Source organism: Salvelinus sp. IW2-2015, linkage group LG12, assembly GCF_002910315.2.
Source record: "Salvelinus sp. IW2-2015 linkage group LG12, ASM291031v2, whole genome shotgun sequence".
Taxonomy (NCBI): Eukaryota; Metazoa; Chordata; class Actinopteri; order Salmoniformes; family Salmonidae; genus Salvelinus; species Salvelinus sp. IW2-2015.
In genome coordinates, this window is record NC_036852.1 from 993,400 (window position 1) to 1,016,034 (window position 22,635).

General features: G+C 44.6%; 1 protein-coding gene and 1 pseudogene across 2 annotated transcripts; one reads left to right on the top strand and one right to left on the bottom strand.

Annotated features, from left to right (window-relative positions):
• The first annotated feature begins 272 nt into the window (after positions 1 to 272).
• Positions 273 to 5,711, top strand: LOC111970896 (uncharacterized protein C21orf58-like; annotated as a pseudogene).
• Positions 5,712 to 5,713: 2 nt separating this feature from the next.
• Positions 5,714 to 21,974, bottom strand: LOC111970854 (ubiquitin carboxyl-terminal hydrolase 40). 2 transcript variants are annotated; one of them, XM_070445900.1, is made up of 31 exons: positions 21,170 to 21,974; positions 21,007 to 21,074; positions 20,796 to 20,909; positions 20,491 to 20,655; positions 19,838 to 19,984; positions 19,536 to 19,679; positions 19,253 to 19,381; positions 19,017 to 19,121; positions 18,791 to 18,898; positions 18,465 to 18,668; positions 18,186 to 18,321; positions 17,911 to 17,992; positions 17,633 to 17,804; positions 17,453 to 17,537; positions 17,273 to 17,343; positions 16,792 to 17,162; positions 16,523 to 16,664; positions 16,369 to 16,431; positions 13,933 to 13,984; positions 10,129 to 10,304; positions 9,954 to 9,990; positions 9,739 to 9,803; positions 8,557 to 8,631; positions 8,340 to 8,469; positions 8,180 to 8,259; positions 7,986 to 8,104; positions 7,838 to 7,903; positions 7,488 to 7,698; positions 7,288 to 7,383; positions 7,056 to 7,141; positions 5,714 to 6,906 (listed from the first exon to the last, which is right to left on the bottom strand). In XM_070445900.1, the coding sequence occupies exons 1-31, from the start codon at positions 21,360 to 21,362 to the stop codon at positions 6,696 to 6,698; spliced, it is 3,903 nt and encodes a 1,300-aa protein (XP_070302001.1). In that variant the 5' UTR covers positions 21,363 to 21,974; the 3' UTR covers positions 5,714 to 6,695. The 2 variants fall into 2 exon arrangements, with proteins under 2 accessions (XP_070302001.1, XP_070302000.1); XM_070445899.1 differs by having other exon boundaries at positions 16,523 to 16,673; positions 21,170 to 21,973.
• Between the last annotated feature and the right edge of the window lie 661 nt (positions 21,975 to 22,635).

Here is a 22,635-nt window from a genome sequence, read left to right on the forward strand (position 1 = left end):
ATGGTGAAGCTAAACTTTGATTGAAAAGGAATTTACCCAATATATGTAGAGAGTTACAAAAATAGTCCACCCATACACTGCTATTTTAAAAATGTGTGCCTGTTTTTGACTGGATCATGAAGCTTTTTAAACCAACTACTCCACCTATGCAAACGGCGCACTAAATGCCCGGGGGAAATGAGTTAACCAGTAGCAGCATAGCGTTGTGTTTCCCAAATTCAACTGTCAACTGAGGTATCTTGACTACGGATTTTGTCCACTAACTACATATTAGAGCTCTTCATGGTCCACCCGAACACGAATACCCGAGACCAGGTCCGGGTCCAAATTTCAAACCTGTGCAGGTTGGTTCCGGGTTAGTTGCATTTATACAGGCAGCACAATTCAGATATTTTTTTCCTCTAATCTTTTCAGTGAGATCTTTTTCAGAGCTGATCTGATTGGTCAAAATACCAGTTATAGACACATCTAAATGTACTGGGAAGGGGTGGTCCAACTATATATATTTTTCTTGCTCAGGGGGGGGTGTTGTGTGTTTTTTTTATTGGGCACATGGGAGAGTAGTGCGTTTTTCCCTGGTTTACATTTGCTCTTCTGCTCATACTTTCCCTATAAATAATGGTTAGACTTACTTTTCTTATTACACTAATAAAGCTTAGAAATGTTTGGGAAGGTTTGGTATGGTGTGGCTATTATTAAGCTTTAGCTACTGCAGGCCTATTCCAACTGATTCCGACAGGTGAACTTGAGGGGAGGAATACTTTTTTTCAGGCCTACCAGAGTTACTCCTGTAATCTAACAATATAATACTTCTCTTTACACAAAATATTTTGATTTKAAAAATGATGTATGTCTATATCTGTATAGCAGACGCAGCAGCCATCTGACATAAAGAAATGCATGTGGGTGTCGTAGCATGCCCCTGGCGTTTCTCTACCTCTATCTCTCTGGGGTTAGGCCTACGCTTCTCTGTTTGCTAAAGGCTATATATATATATTTGTTACAATTTTTATGTTGTCCAGCACCAAATCCGCACTGCTCACTTAACCCGGAAGCCAGCCACACAAATATGTCAGGTGAAACACTGGCCAACTGAAGTCAGCTTGCAAGCTCTCCTTCACAAGGAGTCACTAGAGCGTGATGGAATAAGGAAATCCCGGGCCAGCCAAACCCTCCCCTAACCTGGACGACGCTGGTCCAATTGTGTGCAGCCTCATGAGTCTCCCAGTCACAGCCAGCTGTAACACAACCTCGAACTGGGACTGTAGTGACACCTCAACTTAGACTGCTGCGCCACWTGGTTGGCCCTAGGCATATTGTTTTATTTCGATTTTTGAATATTCGCATGAAAATCTGTTTAAAATTGGATGGAAACCTAGCTAATGTGCAAGTCCAGTGTCACTTTGAATATGCCTGCACATCACGGTTCACCAGCAGCCCCAAACATCTAAAGAGTAAGCTACCAGCCAAACAAGCTTGTAAGAATTGTACTTAAACTCCCCCCTCAGCATTTTTTCATGTCTATCTCTGTAATGTGTCTGTATCTATTTATTTCTGTAAAAAAAAAAATAGGGAACACAATATCTGATTTTTTTTTTACTGACAAATAAAATCAATCAATCCAATCTGTGCAGCAGCCAAATTGATGAATGGAAAGAGACATCTGTTACAAAACACCAAAAAGTCAAGCCCTACATTCTATACTGGGTAAGCCTACAAGGTAGGGAGGAAGGTATTTTCTGTTTGTCAAGATTGACACTTGGTATTTATTAGGATCCCCATTATCCACTGCAAAAGCATCAGATACTCTTCCTGGGTTCCACATAAACAGGACATAATACATAGTACAGGACATTATTAGTCAAGGACCGAAATACAGTGGGGCAAAAAAGTATTTAGTCAGCCACCAATTGTGCAAGTTCTCCCACTTAAAAAGATGAGAGAGGCCTGTAATTTTCATCATAGGTACACTTCAACTATGACAGACAAAATGAGAGAAAAAAATCCAGAAAATCACATTGTAGGATTTTTTATGAATTTATTTGCAAATTATGGTGGAAAATAAGTATTTAGTCAATAACAAAAGTTTATCTCAATACTTTGTTATATACCCTTTGTTGGCAATTTTTGCCCCACTGTACATTTAAAACGTCGCACATAGTCTACATATCAGTACATACACACAATATATAGGACTAATACATAGTACAGTGCAAATTACAATACAATATATATAACATGTCTATGTCTGTTCTCAGTCCCCTTTGTGCAGTAAGGTGTTCTTTTATCTGTTTTTTTTAAACTTGTTAGCTGTTGTGGCAGAGTTCCATGTAGTCATGGCTCTATTTAATATTGTGCGTTTCCCAGCCTCTGTTCTGGACCTGGGGACTAGTCTATTTATTGTGGTGTTGAAAATGCAAACCATGACATTGAAGTGCACGAAGTCAGTATGCTTTGTTTATTGGTTGTGTGGTGCATTGGCACCGAAACCAGACCCTCTCACCCAGTAAATTTTGATCAGAATTGGGCTGCCTGTGTGAACACAGCCTTTGATTGTCATCTGGTCTTGGGTCTATGTAACTACAGCCGATAGATAAGAGTGGGCCCGAATGGACACTATCATGGCTCTATATAACCTATAGCCTTCAAACTCAACGCTGGAACTCAAAGCCAGTTCCACTACTTTTTTTTCATTGTCCCCCTCCATTCAGGGCCTGATTTAGACCTGGGACACCAGATGGATGTAATTAATTATCAGGTAGAACAGAAAACCAGCAGGCTCCGGACCTCATAGGGTAAGAGTTGAATACCCCTGACCTATAGCATATTTATTTTAAGCTATTAGGTGAATTTATTGACTTTATTATGAATTTATTGACCTATTCATTAACTAGAAAAGCAACTTGGCTGATATATATWTTTTTATGTCACTCTGGTATGTTAGGGTATGGGTCGTGTCTAGCTCGGGTTGTTCTTGGGTCCATTCGGGTATGGGTCTGATTGTTTTCAGGTCCGGGCACCAGCAGACTTACCATTAAACAGAAATAAAAAATCTGTGCTTGAGGCATAAATAAATATAACAAAAAACAGCAGTAAGGTCAAATTCAATGTTTCATCAAATCATTTTTTTCATATATATTTTTGATACCTACATGGGTCCTAAAATTCTAAAGTAAATAGCTAAATGATCCTTGGTATGACCATCTTAAAACAATTCCATATGTTAGCTCAGTAGAAACCCAGCCCCGGGCCCATAGACTCGAGGGGGTTAAAAGGTAATATATTTTTACAGTTAAATTATATGTCTTTACTATAAATCTCTTTTTTTAAATGAGGGGTGGGGGGCCTCAGACTGGCCTCTGTCTGGGGCCTCCAAATTATTAAGTTTGTCCCTGGGTCCGGGTCCAACTTTTTGGACAGGAGAAGACCTCCAATCCCTCCAATAAAGACTCAATTTATACATTTTCAGCCCAGAGCTTCTCATTCCAGACCCTATTTGGGTGCCAATCTGGTATGATTAAATGACCACCCAAGTTTATACCAATTTGTAACAGTCTGTGTGTTGATTGCATATATTACTTTCTATTCTTATCCCAAACAGTTTCACTGACACTTACCTTTACATTTCTTTAATTGCCTTACTGGGTTGTTGTTCAAGAGAAATACACTGCTTGTGTAGTCTCAGATTGTAAACACTAACCTATGATCAAGACCAAAACCAAGAAAGGTAACCAAGCAGTAGGCGTGGCTTGGTTGGCATAAACAGTTGTGTCCCTTAGTAACCAGGTAAGTGGTCTCAGTTTGGCGTAGAGACAGAGCTGATCGAAAGGTGTGTGACGTACGGCTATAGCGGTGACCCTCAGTCACTTATTGCTGTGTGTGTGTGTGTGTGTGTGTGTGTGTACAACTTCACAGTGTGGAGAAAACTGTACTCTCAGAATGACTGATCCCATGCTTGACCAGTTGACCTGACTCAAACACAGGCTGCTGGAGAAGGTCATTGATTATTTGATTGAGTTTTTAAAATTTTGGATATCAAATAGTCATCTGATCATTTACTTTGATAGACAGAAATGCCATGTTTTTAACTTATGAGTATAACAAAGAGTAGTAAAAGAGATAATCTTTTCTGATGTGAGTTCTGGCTGCACATGGCCTCGTTGACTGCTGACTACTCCCCTCCTGCTTGTCTTCATGTCCACAGAGACTGGAGAATGAGAGGGACAACAAGGACGGCAGAGCAGAATCTGCCCTATCCACCAGTAAGACTACAAAATGTTTGAAAACAAATATTGTAATGAAACGTTGAAGTACAAGCAAACCCTGATTGTTCCTTTTTGTGTGACTGTGTTTTCTGATGTTACTCCTATTTCTGATTGGCCAGGGAGTTTTGATGGACAGGCGGATGCACTGCACAGTGTGCTTAGATGAAAAAAGGACCTGCTGCAAAGACTAAGGGTATGACATCATTAAGTTATTTATCATCACCATTATCATCATCAAACTCACGTGATAACTTTGTCTGTGTGTGTGTTGCCTGCAGGAGCAGCACATGTTGGAGGACCTGGGGAGACGGTACCGCCCAGACCTCCTCCCGTCCTTCTGCTTCCTCCTCCGGCCCCCATCCATATCTACCAGCCTGCCCCTGCACCCCCAGCAACTGGTGAGACAAAAATCCTTCCCTATCTTCCTCTTGCTCTTCTTTCTCTCTTACACACAGACAGCTGATGCTATTTCTCTCTTACACAGACAGCTGATGCTATTTCTCTCTTACACAGACAGCTGATGCTATTTCTCTCTTACACAGACAGCTGATGCTATTTCTCTCTTGGTCTGTAGTTACCCCAGCAGCCTACTACCTTCATACAGCAGTTACCACAGCAACACCTCCTCATACAACAGATACCCCCTCAGCCTTACCCTGCACCACGGTCTGGGAGCATCAAAGAAGGTCAACACACACACAAATGCAGCTACTAGTGTGTGTGTGTGTGTATAATGTTCATTTTCATGTATGTGTGTGTTAGACATGGTAGAGCTGATGACGCAGAATGCTCAGATCATAATGCACAACATGATGCTGAAAGCAATACCTCCCACGGCCCTGTCACCACCTAACCCAGGACAGGTCAGTATCACACACACTCACATCATTTATGTCAAATTAAATTGTATTTGTCACAAGTGACGAATACAACAGTTGTAGACCTTACCGTGAAATGCTTCCTTACAAGCTCTTAACCAACAATGTAGCTCAAGAAAGAGTTAAGAAAATATGTACTAAATAAACTAAAGTAAAAAGTAACAGAATAAAAATAACGAGGCTATATAAAGGGGGTACCAGTACCGAGTCAATGTGCGGGGGTACAGGTTAGTCGAGGTAATGTGTACATGTAYGTAGAGGTAAAGAGACTATGCATAGATAAACAGCGAGTAGCAGCAGAGTAAAAACAAGGGGGGGAGTTAATGTAAATAGTCCTAATGGCCATTTGATTAATTGTTCATGTTGTTTGTTGTTTGATAAGCATTGTTTTGGTATAGCCAAATATGATGGTTGTATGGAGAATCTGCTTCTTGGCACTGGCAACATGTTGTAAATTCAAATGTGTAGGCCTATACTATGATTCGTGGTTACAACAGAGAATATGCAAATGATAAAGGTCTGTAAACATGCATCATGACTCCAAAATAAATAAAACAAGATTTGCAAACATGCATCTTGATCCGTTTTATTCTGTATTTAATCCAAAACACATCTGTCAAACCTTGCTTCTTGGCACTGACCCACACCACAAYTAGAAGTCATACAGTACTCAAAACTAACTTAAGTTATTCTTACAGCAAATGCAAAATTAAAAACATCAGATTAGTTAAGAAATCAAATAATCTCATAATCCAAAACAAAGTCGCTCGTATTCATTGTCGAACCGTAATTTCTAAAAGTTATGTATGACATATTAGTCAAATGATCCATTCATTATTTTAACTCCCTGAAGTCCGTCCAAACACACCCACTGCATGCACATGAAACAAACAGAATTATAGTATGATTAACATGATCAACTCTGGTGCAGAGGCATGATGGGATACAGAGAAAACACTTGGACTCTTTCCCATGTAAGGAAAATGGCGAGAGGGTGAGACCACTAAGRGAAGATGAAGTTAGGAMGGAAAGAAAGGTAGAGCGAGAGAGGGCGCAACAGAGYMASAGAAATMAGGTAGGGGGGACTATTCRGGACTGAGCTGAATTGTGGCTCGTCCATGTTAAGGCATGGATATAAACCCACTAACTCTTATTAGAAATATAGGTGTATATATTATCTATAATCTACTGGTACATATCTATACCTCTGTGGTGTGTACCATTGCAAACTAGTCAGCAGATACTGTAAATACATACCAATATATATGTAATACACCCAGTACTATGAGTGGAAATACTGGTTCCTATTGGATCTCATGTAGAAATACTGGTTCCTATTGGATCTCATGTAGAGGGGAGAAGGGATCCAGAGGTATTGACAGTCAGAGACTGCAGCTTGTAACATTGAGTAAACAGAGGTCTGTTATAGCGAACCAGTAAGTCATCCCACCACCAGACCTACACAAGCAGTAGATAGCAGATGTATGGAGTCATGCTGTGTGAACACATTATCAAAAATGTTTGGCGTATAAACAGATGTCCAGAAGATTTTTCAATATGTTGAGCGATGCCATGGTGAGAAAGTCTGTATGTGCGCATGTGTACTGTATGTGTTTGTTGTGTGTGTGTAAGGCGAGGCTATCTGAACACCCCCACGTTGATTGACAGGGCCACCTCTGGCTTTCTGGCCTTGATTGGCTCCATCTTCTTCTCTGGTCCCACCCCTCGTGTTGGTCTCAACTTCAGCCCCCGCACCCTGCCCTCTACAGGAGTAAAGAGGAAATAGTATCAATGTAAAATGTATACATTTACTTTTGTATTTATATTAACTTTAACTATAAATACACTTTCTTGTAAAGCTAATGTCATACACTGTGACCTGAGTCTCATTGCATCTTTTAAGAAGCCCCACCCTTTCCTGCGTTGCTCCTTCTCTTCCCTTAACCTCTGCTCATCCTGTTGGGTGCTAAAGTCCCGGTTATTGTCAATCAACAGGTTCTGTCCAATCAGAAAACACCATGTTACTGTCGACGTATTATCCAATCAGAAAACCATGTCACATTCAATAAGCAAGTTCTGTCCAATTAAAGCAGAGCAGGCTGGAAAGCAACCAATACATTGAACCAGAGAGGTGCATTTGTTACCTTGACACCGATGATGTCACCGTCTTTAAGGTGGAAAGGCGCTCCAAGCAGAGACTCTGCCTTTTTCTTCTTCTTACGTTTGGACACCTGCTGGCTCTGTGTGCACGCATCATCAACAAGCGCCAGGAAGAGTCATAAAATAAACCACAGGAGAGTGACAACAAAACATCAGGCTTCCTCCCTCCCTCCACATCTCTTACCCAGTTGGAGAAAGTCTCCCAGGTGTGTGTGTGTGGCTGGTGCTTGGCCAGTAGCAGGGAGTCAGGAGAGAGGCCGTATGTTGAGGCCAGGGCAGAGCGTAGCGATCTGGGGGAAGGGTCTCGAGAAGCATCCCAGACCAGTTCCTCTGGAGGGTAGTAACCCCTCTCCCCTGGCACCCCCATCTGGACACGCAGCAACACCTCCTTAGGACTGGGGGAGGGGGGGAAATGGGGCAATAAGATGGAGGGAGAGGAAGAAAAGAGCGAGGGAGGGATAACAACAGATCCAGAAATCATGCTTACGGTATCTGCTTAACTGACCAATGAGAGTAGAATAACCCCAGGCTTACCCAAGATCCTCTTCTCTCAGTAGCTGCTGCACACAAAACTCCACCCCACTGCTCAACTTCAACTTCCTGTGAACAGATACATGTTGTTGAGAGAAAGAAAGGGACGAGAGGAGATGGACAGAAGTGAGAGGGAGGAGTGTGTGTGTACCTGAGTGTGTGTTGTTGTCCTCTGAGGATACGGGTTAGTCTCTGTCCCTCCAGCTGCCACACACGCAGAAACGCAGGAGTGGGCACACATACATACTGCAGCGCCGGCAGGGTCAGCACCTAACACACAGACTATTAACACACACAGCATGGACATACACACGGTAGAAGGAGCAGTATCAACACACACACTACCTGAGTCTTCAGCTCTTCCAGTGTAGCCTCCTCTGAGAGCTCCACCTGTCCCACAGTCCTCAGCTCCACCTCAGCTCCCACTAAACACACACACATTTTAACCAGTGGACTTGGTTGCATACCTTCATACCTAGTTTCATACTGTGTGTGTGTGTCTCACCTGCAGTCATGACCTCCAACCTCTGACCCTCCGTGGACACCGCGGCCATGCCGTTGACCTCTGTCTCCATGGAGACAACGGGGTAGGCACTCGGCTCCACATACAGCCAGACTGACAGCTTCAGAAAACCCTGAGAGAGAGGGGGGGGACGTGAGAGAGGGAATACGTGTCTGCAGAGAGTGAATGGGGTTGTAAGAGAACAGGAAGTTGAGTGTACCTTGGGAGGAAGTCGTCCCTCAGTAATCACCAGAGCGTCTCCGTGACTCATCTTCAGCTCTGAGAGAGACGCCTCCTGGGGAAGAAATGAGAGAGATTGTGGCAGTGAGTGAAAAAGAGAGCGGAAAATGTATCCCACTTCCTGATTTCGCAGAAGCAATAATTTATTAGGACCCAGGGATTATCGTGAGAATAACACCCGACTATGGCCTGTTCTTAAGCCTGACGCGGAGGTCCGAGGAAACAGCACTTAGGAGGGTGTTATTCACGATAATCCCCGGGTTCGAGGGCCCTTATTGCTTTAACAAAACAATTGCCGACATATGGGGCGGCAGGGTAGCCTAGGAGTTAGATCGTTGGACTAGTAACCGAAAGGTTGCAAGTTTCGAATCCCCGAGCTGACAAGGTACAAATCTGTCGTTCTGCCCCTGAACAAGGCAGTTAACCCACTGTTCCTAGGCTGTCATTGAAAATAAGAATTTGTTCTTAACTGACTTGCCTAGTTAAATAAAGGTAACATTTTTTTTTTTTTTAAGATGAACAACCTGTTTTCATAAAAAATATATATGTTTTAATGAGTACATTTGTTTTATTTCATCCTTCCACCAGACGATATAGTCCGGGCAAAAGCCAGTCGTTAGTTCTGAGATTCTGAAGTTGTCAGCCAAGCGGGTTGGTCGTCCGTTCTAAGCAAAACACTTTTTGCTATGCAAGGCTTCTTCTCCTTCTTGCTATTCTTCTTCTCCTTTGCCAACTAAAGCGAACACACAATCATGTCAAGCAGCTGAACTGACAGCAAACTATGCGCATTTCTGTTTGTTTTACCTTTATTTCTATTGCCATTTCTTTGGATATATCCATTATAATGAGTCTCCTCTGGACACGATCATTCTCTATGGCACGGTGGAGATCTCTATGGCACGGTGGAGATGGCAGGCAACAAGGTTTAGACAAACCTCAACTGTTGCAAACCAAATGCTAGGATGGAAGCATAGGGAAATCCTGTCGAGACATTTCTCTCCAGGGGAGTTTATTAATTGCCTGGCTGGGCTGTGGGACGCTGAAGGAGCATTGATCATTCAAATTAAACTTAACAGGCATTACCCGGGTGATTGTCGTGAATAACTCCCTGTATCAACCAATCAGCATCCAAACAACCCGTTTTATAATTCTGGTTACTGACCTCGTCCATCAAAGCCTCTCCCACCTCCTCACACCAGTCCAGCCTCCTTAGATGCCAACCGTTCCCTGTACACACACACACACACACACACACACACACACACACACACACACACTATTAACCCACATCATTACCCCTACACCATTAACCCACACCATTAACACAAATGCACACACAGGGGAGAAGAGACACGCTCTATAATCTAGTAGTTTTACCTTCAAGTCTTGCTGACTCCAACATTGTCTTGAGACACTACAATAGAATGTATAGATAGGATTAGCACTCATTAGCAGAGAAGCAGATACACTGTCTGACAGAGAGACAGACACAGGCAGGCAGGCAGGCAGATAGACAGACCAGCAGACCAAACAATACGCAGTCAGTCCCCACCTGTTTAACTGTGCTGGACTGCTCTACAATGATTTCCCCCTCCAAGCCAGAGGAGGGTGCTGTCCCCACACTGAAGTACAGGAACAGCTGTGTGTCTTTGGGGGCCGTTCCAGGACAGAGGGACAGGGAGGTCATCAGCCTAACCCCAGCGTCACGAACACTCAGCTCCTCACACACTGTGGGAGGCAACACACACACACGCACACGCACACACACACACACACACACACACACACACACACACACACACGTCTTGACATTCAGGTAAATACATTCATGTAAATTGCCAGAGGCACACCGGGCCATTGCCAACTGAAAGCTACTGCCCCCCCCAAAAATCAATATCAGGTGATTTTATCTTTAGTTTGCGGGCTGAGCAAGCTAGCCCATAATAACCTACCCTACATACACCAATAATTACATTTTACTTGACAATATCACATTTAAATTGATTGATTGGATGGAAAAATAAAACGTTGCGCAATCTCAAAAAGGGTGTTGTGTTATTGTTGCGATTTTGAACAGTCAGCAGGCTACAGTTGTAGGGCCAATCAAAGCGGTTGTATCTTTAGCTACAGTTCGTTTTTCCCGGTTTCCGAGTTCTCAGGTTTTCACTATCAAAATCACACTTTTTTATTTTATAGAAAAACAAAAATTTTATATTTTAAGTCCACAACAATGCTTAAACCACATCAGGAGACCACTTTTAAGATCTGGGAAAAATACCAAATGTTATTTTTTTATTAAATTGCTCAACTTGCAAGAGACCATTGTGTTTGTCTAGCAGTGTAGAGCTACTTTACCATGGAGCCTACAATATACATGTGATGGCAGAGTTTGCAAAACAAATGCCCACCATATTTATACAAATCTTCTTGAAAGAATTGTGCCAGGTAGGCCTCCTGTGTAGTCAACATTTAACTGGGAAGGTTATGGAAAGCCTTGAGAAACTTTCATTCAAACAGAGCATGATGACAAAACTGTGCATTGCAAAGATTTAACCAAGACTTGGGCCAAACATCTTAAATACCTGTGTTTCATACCCATTGTTGCCTTATAATATCTACCAGTAAATGCTAAGTTGAAACATATTTCCTTCATACCCTACCAACAACCCTACTACTGTCCTTCTTCTGTGTGCAGCTCCACACAACAACCAGTGGCAAGCTGCTCACTCTTGCTGCCCGACAGATGAACTAGTCAGTGAGCGTGTGATAATTGGAGGTGCATTGACGATGTCGTACCCACAGCAACGATTAAAACATTCCCAAACCAGAAACCGTGGATTGACGGCAGCATTCGCGTGAAACTGAAAAGCGCGAACCACTGCTTTTAACCAGGCAAGGTGACCGGAAGCATGACCGAATACAAACGTGTAGCTATTCTCTCCGCAAGGCAATCAAACAGGCTAAGTCCCAGTACAGAGACAAAATCGAGTCGCAATTCAACAGCTCAGACACAAGAGGTATGTGGCAGGGTCTACAGTCAATCACGGATTACAAAAAGAAAAAACAGCCCCGTCGCGGACCAGGATGTCTTGCTCCCAGACAGGCTAAACAACTTTTTTGCCCGCTTTGAGGACAATACAGTGCCACTGACACGGCCCCCTACCAAAACCTGCGGGCTCTCCTTCACTGCAGCCGAGGTGAGTAAAACATATTAAACGTGTTAACCCTCGCAAGGCTGCAGGCCCAGACGGCATTCCCAGCCGCGTCCTCAGAGCATGCGCAGACCAGCTGGCTGTGTGTTACGGACTATATCAATCAATCCTTATCCCAGTCTGCTGTTCCCACATGCTTCAAGAGGGCACCTCTGTTCCTGTTTCCAAGAAAGCTAAGGTAACTGAGCTAAACGACTACCGCCCCGTAGCACTCCATCCGTCATCATGAAGTGCTTTGAAGAACTAGTCAAGACCATATCACCTCCACCTACCGACACCCTAGACCCACTCCAATTTGCTTACCGACCCAATAGGTCCACAGACGACGCAATCGCAACCACACTGCACACTGCCCTAACCCATCTGGACAAGAGGAATACCCATGTGGAGATGCTGTTCATCGAATTACAGCTCAGCATTTAACCCATAGTACCCTCCAAACTCGTCATCAAGCTCGAGACCCTGGGTCTCGACCCCGCCCTGTGCAACTGGGTCCTGGACTTCCTGACGGGCCGCCCCAGGTGGTGAGGGTAGTAACAACATCTCCACCCCGCTGATCCTCAACACTGGGGCCCCACAAGGGTGCGTTCTGAGCCCTCTCCTGTACTCCCTGTTCACCCACGACTGCGTGGCCATGCACGCCTCCAACTCAATCATCAAGTTTGCGGATGACACTACAGGTGTAGCTTGATTACCAACAACGACGAGACGGCTACAGGGAGGAGGTGAGGGCCCTCGGAGTGTGGTGTCAGGAAAATAACCTCACACTCAACGTCAACAAAACAAAGGAGATGATTGTGGACTTCAGGAAACAGCAGAGGGAGCACCCCCCTATCCACATCGACGGGTCAGTAGTGGAGAAGGTGGAAAGTTTTAAGTTCCTCTGTGTACACATCACGGACAAACTGAATTGGTCCACCCACACAGACAGCGTTGTGAAGAAGGCGCAGCAGCGCCTCTTCAACCTCAGAGGCTGAAGAAATTCGGCTTGTCACCAAAAGCACTCACAAACTTCTACAGATGCACAATCGAGAGCATCCTGTCGGGCTGTATCACCGCCTGGTACGGCAACTGCTCCGCCCACAACCGTAAGGCTCTCCAGAGGGTAGTGAGGTCTGCAGAACGCACCACCGGGGCAAACTACCTGCCTCCAGGACACCTACACCACCCGATGTCACAGGAAGGCCATAAAGATCATCAAGGACAACAACCACCCAAGCCACTGCCTGTTCACCCCGCTATCATCCAGAATGCGAGGTCAGTACAAGGTGCATCAAAGCAGGGACCGAGAGACTGAAAAACAGCTTCTATCTCAAGGCCATCAGACTGTTAAACAGCCACCACTAACATTTAGCGGCGCTGCCAACATACTGACTCAACTCCAGCCACTTTAAAAATGGGAATTGATGGAAATTATGTAAAAATGTACCACTAGCCACTTTAAACAATGCACTTAATATAATGTTTACATACCCTACATTACCATCTCATATGATATACTGTACTCTATATCATCTACTGCATCTGCCATCTTTATGTAATACATGTACCACTAGCCACTTTAAACTATTGCCACTTTATGTTTACATACCCTACAGTACTCATCTCATATGTATATTACCGTACTCTATACCATCCTACTGCATCTTGCCATGCCGTTCTGTACCACCACTCATTCATATATCTTTATGTACATATTCTTTATCCCTTTACACTTTGTGTGTGTGTATAAGGTAGTAGTTGTGGAATTGTTAGGTTAGATTACTTGTTGGTTATTACTGCATTGTCGGAACTAGAAGCACAAGCATTTCGCTACACTCGCATTAACATCTGCTAACCATGTGTATGTGACTAATAAATTTGATTTGATTTGATTTGAATCTACATAACGAACTAACAGCTTTGGGAATTTGTCGTTTTTTTCAACAATTACACATATAACCTAGATTGAAAATATAATTATTACAATATTATTTTTGGGGGGCCATTGACGTGGTGGTTTGACTGGCCTGGAGGGCTTCCAAAACCTCCCCGGGCCAGCAGGCAGCCCTGTATGTCGAGCCCTGCATCAATACATATATACAATTAGGACGAAGTAAGAGTTGCATGTGTTTATGTGTGAGTGTCATTGGACGTTACAGTACCTGGGGGCAGGAGTTTCCCTGGACGGTCCACCTGCCTCAGACAGCATGCCACACTGACAGAGATACACACACTAGTGAAGAGGCAACAAACACATATCTACCATAACAATACTGGCTGTATTAGGAGTGGTAACAGTAACAGTACTGACCTATAGCTGCTGCTATTAGGAATGGTAACAGTATCTGACCTATAGCTGCTGCTATTAGGAGTGGTAATAATAACAGTATCTGACCTATAGTTGCTGCTATTAGGAGTGGTAATAATAACAGTATCTGACCTGCTAGCTGCTGCTATTAGGAGTGGTAACAGTATCTGACCTTTAGCTGCTGCTATTAGGAGTGGTAACAGTATCTGACTATAGCTGCTGCTATTAGGAGTGGTAATAATAACAGTATCTGACCTGCTAGCTGCTGCTATTAGGAGTGGTAATAATAACAGTATCTGACCTATAGCTGCTGCTATTAGGAGTGGTAATAATAACAGTACTGACCTATAGCTGCTGCTATTAGGAGTGGTAATAATATACAGTATCTGACCTATAGCTGCTGCTATTAGGAGTGGTAATAATAACAGTATCTGACCTAGCTGCTGCTATTAGGAGTGGTAATAATAACAGTATCTGACCTATAGCTGCTGCTATTAGGAGTGGTAATAATAACAGTATCTGACCTATAGCTGCTGCTATTAGGAGTGGTAATAATAACAGTATCTGACCTATAGCTGCTGCTATTAGGAGTGGTAATAATAACAGTATCTGACCTATAGCTGCTGCTATTAGGAGTGGTAATAATAACAGTATCTGACCTATAGCTGCTGCTATTAGGATGGTAAAATACAGTATCTGACCTATAGCTGCTGCTATTAGGAGTGGTAACAGTATCTGACCTATAGCTGCTGCTATTAGGAGTGGTAACAGTATCTGACCTTAGCTGCTGCTATTAGGAGTGGATAATAAACAGTATCTGACCTATAGCTGCTGCTATTAGGGTGGTAATAATAACAGTATCTGACCTATAGCTGCTGCTATTAGGAGTGGTAATAATAACAGTATCTGACCTATAGCTGCTGCTATTAGGAGTGTAACAGTATCTGACCTATAGCTGCTGCTATTAGGAGTGGTAATAATAACAGTATCTGACCTATAGCTGCTGCTATTAGGAGTGGTAATAATAACAGTATCTGACCTATAGCTGCTGCTATTAGGAGTGGTAAAATAACAGTATCTGACCTATAGCTGCTGCTATTAGGAGTGGTAACAGTATCTGACCTATAGCTGCTGCTATTAGGAGTGGTAAACAGTATCTGACTATAGCTGCTGCTATTAGGAGTGGTAATAATAACAGTATCTGACCTATAGCTGCTGCTATTAGGAGTGGTAATAATAACAGTATCTGACCTATAGCTGCTGCTATTAGGAGTGGTAATAATACAGTATCTGACCTATAGCTGCTGCTATTAGGAGTGTAATAATAACAGTATCTGACCTATAGCTGCTGCTATTAGGAGTGGTAATAATAACAGTATCTGACCTATAGCTGCTGCTATTAGGAGTGGTAATAATAACAGTATCTGACCTATAGCTGCTGCTATTAGGAGTGGTAATAATAACAGTATCTGACCTATAGCTGCTGCTATTAGGAGTGTAATAATAACAGTATCTGACCTATAGTGCTGCTATTAGGAATGGTAATAATAACAGTATCTGACCTGCTAGCTGCTGCTATTAGGAGTGGTAATAATAACAGTATCTCATTAGAGATAATACTGCTATCTAGCTTAGTAGATTGTGAGCGGTAATAATAACAGTATCTGACCTCCTGCTCATATAGCTGCTGCTATTAGGGGAGTGTAATAATACAGTATCTGACCTAGCTGCTCTGCTATTAGGATGGTAATAATAACAGTATCTGACCTATAGCTGCTGCTATTAGGAGTGGTAATAATAACAGTATCTGACCTATAGCTGCTGCTATTAGGAGTGTAATAATAACAGTATCTGACCTATAGCTGCTGCTATAGGAGTGGTATAATAACAGTATCTGACCTTAGCTGCTGCTATTAGGAGTGTAATAATAACAGTATCTGACCTATAGCTGCTGCTATTAGGAGTGGTAATAATAACAGTATCTGACCTTAGCTGCTGCTATTAGAGTGGTAATAATAACAGTATCTGACCTATAGCTGCTGCTATTAGGAGTGGTAATAAATAACAGTATCTGACCTATAGCTGCTGCTATTAGGAGTGGTAATAATAACAGTATCTGACCTATAGCTGCTGCTATTAGGAGTGGTAATAATAACAGTATCTGACTATAGCTGCTGCTATTAGGAGGGTAACAGTATCTGACCTATAGCTGCTGCTATTAGGATGGTAATAATAACAGTCATCTACCTATAGCTGCTGCTATTAGGAGTGGTAATAGCAACAGTATTTGACCTGCTAGGTGCTCCTGTAGCTGCAGCRCCGCTATGGCCCTCTGTTTCACCTCACACAGCAGCTAGAAAACAACACACACACATTAACATACTAAACACATACATGAATATACTAAACACACATACCACCGCCACACGCACTTGCTAGCTCACCATGTTTCCAGAGGCAGAGACCTTTGCCCTCATCCTCTCCTCCTCTTCCTCCCCTCTTTTTCTTCTTCTCTCTGGTTGGTATTCCACCTGAAGCCAGCGACAGTCTGATGGTGTTGTCACGGTTACCATATCACCACTCATACTGAACACACTGGGAGAGAGAGAGACATTACACACACAGCCATAGCAAACACACKAACTACACCTCATGTCTGTCACTCACTTACGCAGACTGACACAKTGCTGCGCACACACACCACGCTGCCCACCTGCTGTCCTGTGTCTGTGGCTCCAGCACCAGCAGTGCGTCTCCATCRTTCAAGGCCAGCTCCTTCAGGGTCCTCTGCATGTCTCCAGGAGGGAATACCCTCCACCCGCTGGCCCCACCTCCCTCCCCTCCTCCCTCTCCTCCCCTCTTCTCCTGACACAGGAGGCTCTCCTGTGGCTCCCCTAATGCCTCCCTCACCTCTCCTAGAGTCACCCTCCCTGCGAAACCCCTCGACTCCTTCGTCAGCCCCGAGCCTCCTTCCTCTCCCACTCCTCCTCCCTCCCCCTCTTCTTCTTCTCCCAGAGAGGGGCGAACCACTGTCAGCAGCACTGGTTCCCACTCGGCTCCTGTTTGGACAGTCGCCCCACAAACCTGAGGAAATAAAGGGGATATGATATGACCCGACAGCCGTTTTGGTTCTAGGACGTCCAGTAGCAGTTTGTACAACGGTGGAATGTGTTGATTCGATTGTGTCTCCTCACCTCTCTGCCATTCCACACAAACAGATCAGTGCCGGTCAAGATGCCTGCACTGTAAAGAGACACCTCGTCATCTGAAACACACACGTACTAAAGTTCAGTATCAACTCTCACAGAATGGACATGCTGCAAAAGTGTGTGTGTTTAAGTGTGTGTGTGTTTATGTGTGTGTGTGTGTCTCACCTGTGAGAGTGTTGTAGAGGTGAAGGCCGGCTGGCAGACTTCTGGCCACAGTCAGAGCCATATCCCCCTCCCAGAGATCCTGCTTCTGAACTCACACACATACACACAGGTTTGAGCTTTTTGCTCAGTGCCATGGCGGCATTAAGGAAGTGCGTTAATGAGTCGGAGTGATGACATCACCTGGTAGATGATCATTCGCAGGTCTCCTACGGTCCTGCGGCGGTCGAAGGTGAGGTTGGTGGCCTCTTTCTGCTCTATGCTGATTGGCTTAAGAGCTCCGTTCTCCAACCTATAGCGCGGCGCTAGGTGGAGACGCAGCTCAACACTGTTATTGCTGGCATCAAACTCCTCCCTATAGCAGAGTACACACACACACAGATAGCCGCAAAACATTGCAAAATACAGTGTTCGTTTATGTGTGTGTGTGTGTGTGTGCGTGTGTGCGCACACGTGAGTACCGTCTCTGTTGTAGTCTTCTGTTCTCCTCTTCAGCCATCTCTAAGAGGTGAGAGGGAACCTGATACCCAGGATTCCTCAGGGCTGCCAGGGGGAAAAGCTCATTTGAAAGACTGTGTACGTTTTCATGTCTCTCCTTCACCATCTCTCTTCCTCTCCCACTCGCATCAAGTTTGGATGTGGCTCTCCTTTTCTTGCGCTCACTCACTCTCTTCCTCCCTTTCCTTCTTACGCCTCTCTCCCACACACAAACACCCCCAAACAAACACCCACACACCTCCAGAAGGCCTGCGTAGCAGTGTCTTCCTATAGAACAGCATGTAGGCACTCTCCTTTCCCTGGTACATTTTCTCTACGTCTCTCTCATGGATCGACGTCACTGTGGAGTCATTCAGATCAAACCAGTGGCTGCCCTGTGGAGAGACGGAGAGAGGAAGAAAGATGCATGGAGATTCAGAGAGAGACAGAAAAGAGAATTAAACATAACCAATTGCAGCATCAACATAGCAGACACACCATCATTAAAGCAGAACCATGAGCGCTCTAACTAGTGTACCTGTGGTTCTGGTGCCATCTCCAGTCCTAGTTCTGGTTGGGGGTTGGCTGTGTTGTTGTGGACTGGGTCTGGGGTAGAGCTAGAGCCAGGGGTTGGGTGGGCTGGGCTGGAGGGCTGGGTCACTGGACTAGGGGGGTTGGCTTTCAGGGCCACCCGAGTGCCATTATTGACCAACACAAACACATCACTGTGGTTCTGGAGGAACTGCAGAGGGAGAGAGGAGGCGAGAGGGAGAGGGGGATGAGTGGAAAGATAACATGTAGAACGATGTAGAGGAGATAAGGAAAGCAAAATGTTTATGTGACGTTGTGGAGCTCTTGTCCTACCTTGCTTATGGGGCCGTGGAGTTTCCTGTACTTTTTGCTCCAGGAAGAACCGATCTTGTCCATCAGTCTCTGGCCCAGCTGGTCCAGCAGCACGCTCCTGCTCTCCTCCTACAGGCCAGGATGGGAACACCACCACATTAAGATCAGATACAGTCACTGGACCTACTGATYATGTGGCCCGTGGTGCTCTCGTTCCATCGGGTTGAACCAGCATGCTTTGCGTTACCTGGGCTATTATGGAGGAGAGTACAGATAGAGGGTCGTCTTCCTCCGGCTCAGGATACGCTCTCACTTCCTTCTTCTTCTGAACCTTGGGTTTGGAATCCTCCTCCTGATACAAACGCACGCGCGGAAATACAGAGACACACACTTCGCTATTAGCATATTTAGTGACATACTCTAAGCCTCGATTGTCTGATATGCAATTATTGTTCTCTCCTCCTCCCTCCCGCTCTCTCTCACCGGCGGTTCCCACAAGCCGAGGTGGTCCATGTCTTTGATGTAGACGTGGTAATGGCCGCCATAACAGCCTCCCTTATGAATGATGACAGAGAAGAGTTCATAGGAGTACTCCGAGTCCTCGTCTTCAGTCTGGGAGAGAGGGTAACATAGCATAGTCATTATAATGCGACATAACATGTTCTTAAATGGTTTGACATTGTATGTACTCTACATGACTTAGTTAAAACAAGAGTAAGTGGCAGTGAAGCAATGCAGATCAATGTGGGTAGAGGTTGTCCAGTACCTGTTCACAGAAGGGCCTGAGGTTGATGGTGAGAGGGAAGGTGTAGCGACCAGTCTCCTTGTAACGCTCGCACCTGGCAAAGTCAAAGTTAAACCTCAACAGAGACACTGTCAGGAAAGGAGGGAGCTTCCTCAGCTTGGCAGACTGCAGAGGGAGAGGGAGAGGGAGAGAGAACGAAGGAGAGGGAGGGAAAGATGGAGCAAGGGAGGGAAAGATGGAGCAAGGGAGAGAGAGTTCTGGAATCAGTACCAATTCTAGAGTAAACAAGTACAATTTAAATCCATGCCAATACTCCTACTAACCTTAGCAGCAGTGACTAGTTGGTCACACTGGCCACAGCGGTAGAGGTTACTGCCTTCAAACATCTCCTCTTCCACAAACATGTCCCAGAGCGCCCCTTCCAGGCCACACACACCACGTACACACACCGTCAAGTCCAGGAAGTCCTCCTGAGAGGGAAAGAGAGAGCCAAGAGAAAGAGGTGTAAGCAACACAAAGATACACGCAGGTACAGATAAACACATGTACCAGTGTTATCTCAATCTCTTCATTCGATGACTCAATCATGGACACTCTTACTGGTAGTTTGGGCTGCTTTGTGTTATGTATTGTTGTCTCTACCTTCTTGCCCTTTGTGCTGTTGTCTGTGCCCAATAATGTTTGTACCGTTTTGTGTTGCTACCATGTCGTGCTGCTGCCATGTTGTGTTGCTACCATGCTGTGTTGTCATGTGCTGCTGCCATGTTGTGTTGCTACCATGCTGTTGTTGTCTTCGGGCTCTCTTTATGTAGTCTTGTCTCTCTTGTCTTGATGTGTGTTTTGTCCTATATTTTTAATCCCAGCCCCCGTCCCCGCAGGAAACCTTTTTTTTTGCCTTTTGTTAGGCCATCATTATGAATAATAATTAGTCCTTAACTGACTTGCCTAGTTCAATAAAGGTTAAATAAATAAAAACCTGTCTCTGGCTGATGTTGCCACACTCTTTGCAGAGGATGCTGTTGACAGTGGTGCCATGGTAGAGGCGCTGGATGAACGCACTGCCGCTGGTGTCCACCAGGGAGTGCTCTAGGGCACTGAACAGAATCCTGTTCAACTCCTGCACATCATGTTGCCTGCTCTCCTACGGGAGAGAGATGAGAGTGGTAAGCAAAATACTATAGGAGAAAGCGATGTAGCATTATATAAAGCAAGCCTCATTCTCTAGTTTAGTCCCTGCGTCACACACACGCTCGTTCACATGCTCGTGTTCACACACACTACCTCGCTGTTGTTCCATCCAAAGCTGTCAGTGAGATCAGCAGTAGAGGCACTCTGTTGGTCCACCAAGAGTAGACGAACAAACAGCCTCTGCAGCTCCAATGGAATAACCCTGACCTGAGGGACAGAGTTAATGTACTACTCAAACACACCAATACAAATAAAGACATACACACAGTGAGGAACACACACACTCCCATGGTTGGTTCTTTACCTTGGCCTCTGGTTTGTCTTTGTCCTCCAGGCAGCCCAATTCCTTTGGACCCAGACTGAACAGCTCCTCTACACACACACCACACACACACACACACACACACAATTTCAAATACAGTATGAACCAAAGACAGAACACCAAGTGACCTGACTTGACCTCTCACCTCTGAACTCCGGGGTGAAGAGCAGGGTCTGGAGCAGGGAGTTGAGGTAGCACGTCCCTCCCTGGTTTTTAATCCCACTGAGGTTCACTCTTCCCCGGGGTGAAGGTGGCTCCCCTTCCCCCTTTACAACTTTACCTCCGGAGGGAGCCAGAGAATATCCCTCCCCCTCTTCCTCGAAAAGACTCCCAAACATGGCTGGGCATGCGTCTGTGTTTCTCTTTCTCTGTCCTGTGAAACGCACCTTCCGGGGACCGAATTGTATGTCTAATTGTGTTCACGATCGCGTAGCTAGCTAACTAATAACTCCTCTTGCTATCTCATCTTGGTCTTGCCTAGCTCTCTGTTTATAGTAGTGGGACTGACTCTGAAATAAGACGACTTTACAGGGGTAAACATAGCTATGAATAGAAAAATAGTGTGTTCCCGTATTGTGCTCGAGTTATAGCAATTATTGTAGTGGTTAACGAACAAGCAATACAATCATTGCCTTTACAACACGAGTTAATTTAGTGTGAACTGAGTTTACAACAGCTAAATTCGGACCGGCGACAGACAGCTGTCCTACCTGGCTATCTGACTCGTTAGCCAACAAGCAAAACGTGTTTCAGCGTTCCTGACGCAAATAGAGCTTTAACTCCAGAAATATCCTGATGCTTTTTTGGAAAGTTATACTCGAAACCAAACTCTGTCTACATTCCTCTGTTTTAAATAATAGAAAATACGAAAAAACGTAGATAAAAACACCATTGATGAACAGTGCGCAGCCATAATGTCCAAAGGGTTAGAGTGGGGCATTGTGGTAGTTGTAGTGTCGTTTTAAAATCACAGGTTGGCACCTCGGCTGAATAAACTACATGTCCACCAAGTCTTCTCTTCGATTTTGCAAGAGCATCAAGCCTCTTGTAGTTTTTATAACATGGCTTGTCTGTCATCCAGTGGATGTCTCAAACACACACAACAGATAAATCTGAACTGAAATGTGATGTATTTTCTGCTGGTAATCTTAAAGGTTCATACGTGGCTACAAACCTGCTGGTCTTTTAACCACCTGTTCAGTTTTTGTGTAAAAGCACTGACACAAGCCACACATTTGAAAGGTATACTTTGGGATTTTGGCAATGAAGCCCTTTGTCTACTTCCCCAGGGTCAGATGAACTCGTGGATAGCATTTTTGTCTCTGTGTTAAGAATTCCCTGTCGGTGACTGCACCTCACAACCCTGAGCAAACTCCCCTCCCCATCCCCCACAAACAGAGCCTGAGAGTCTAGGGGGAACCATACACCTGCCTCTAAAACTCTGACCTGTGCCTTGATAGGTTGCTAGGGAGGTTACTAGGGGGCAGGACATCTACCCATCCTCTTGACACTGCAGGTCACACAATACTTGCAGTCTCCCTCAAGCAGCGGCAGAGAGCAACATCTGTCTCTGCCTATCATCAACTGGACTCACTCATATCTCTGGACTTG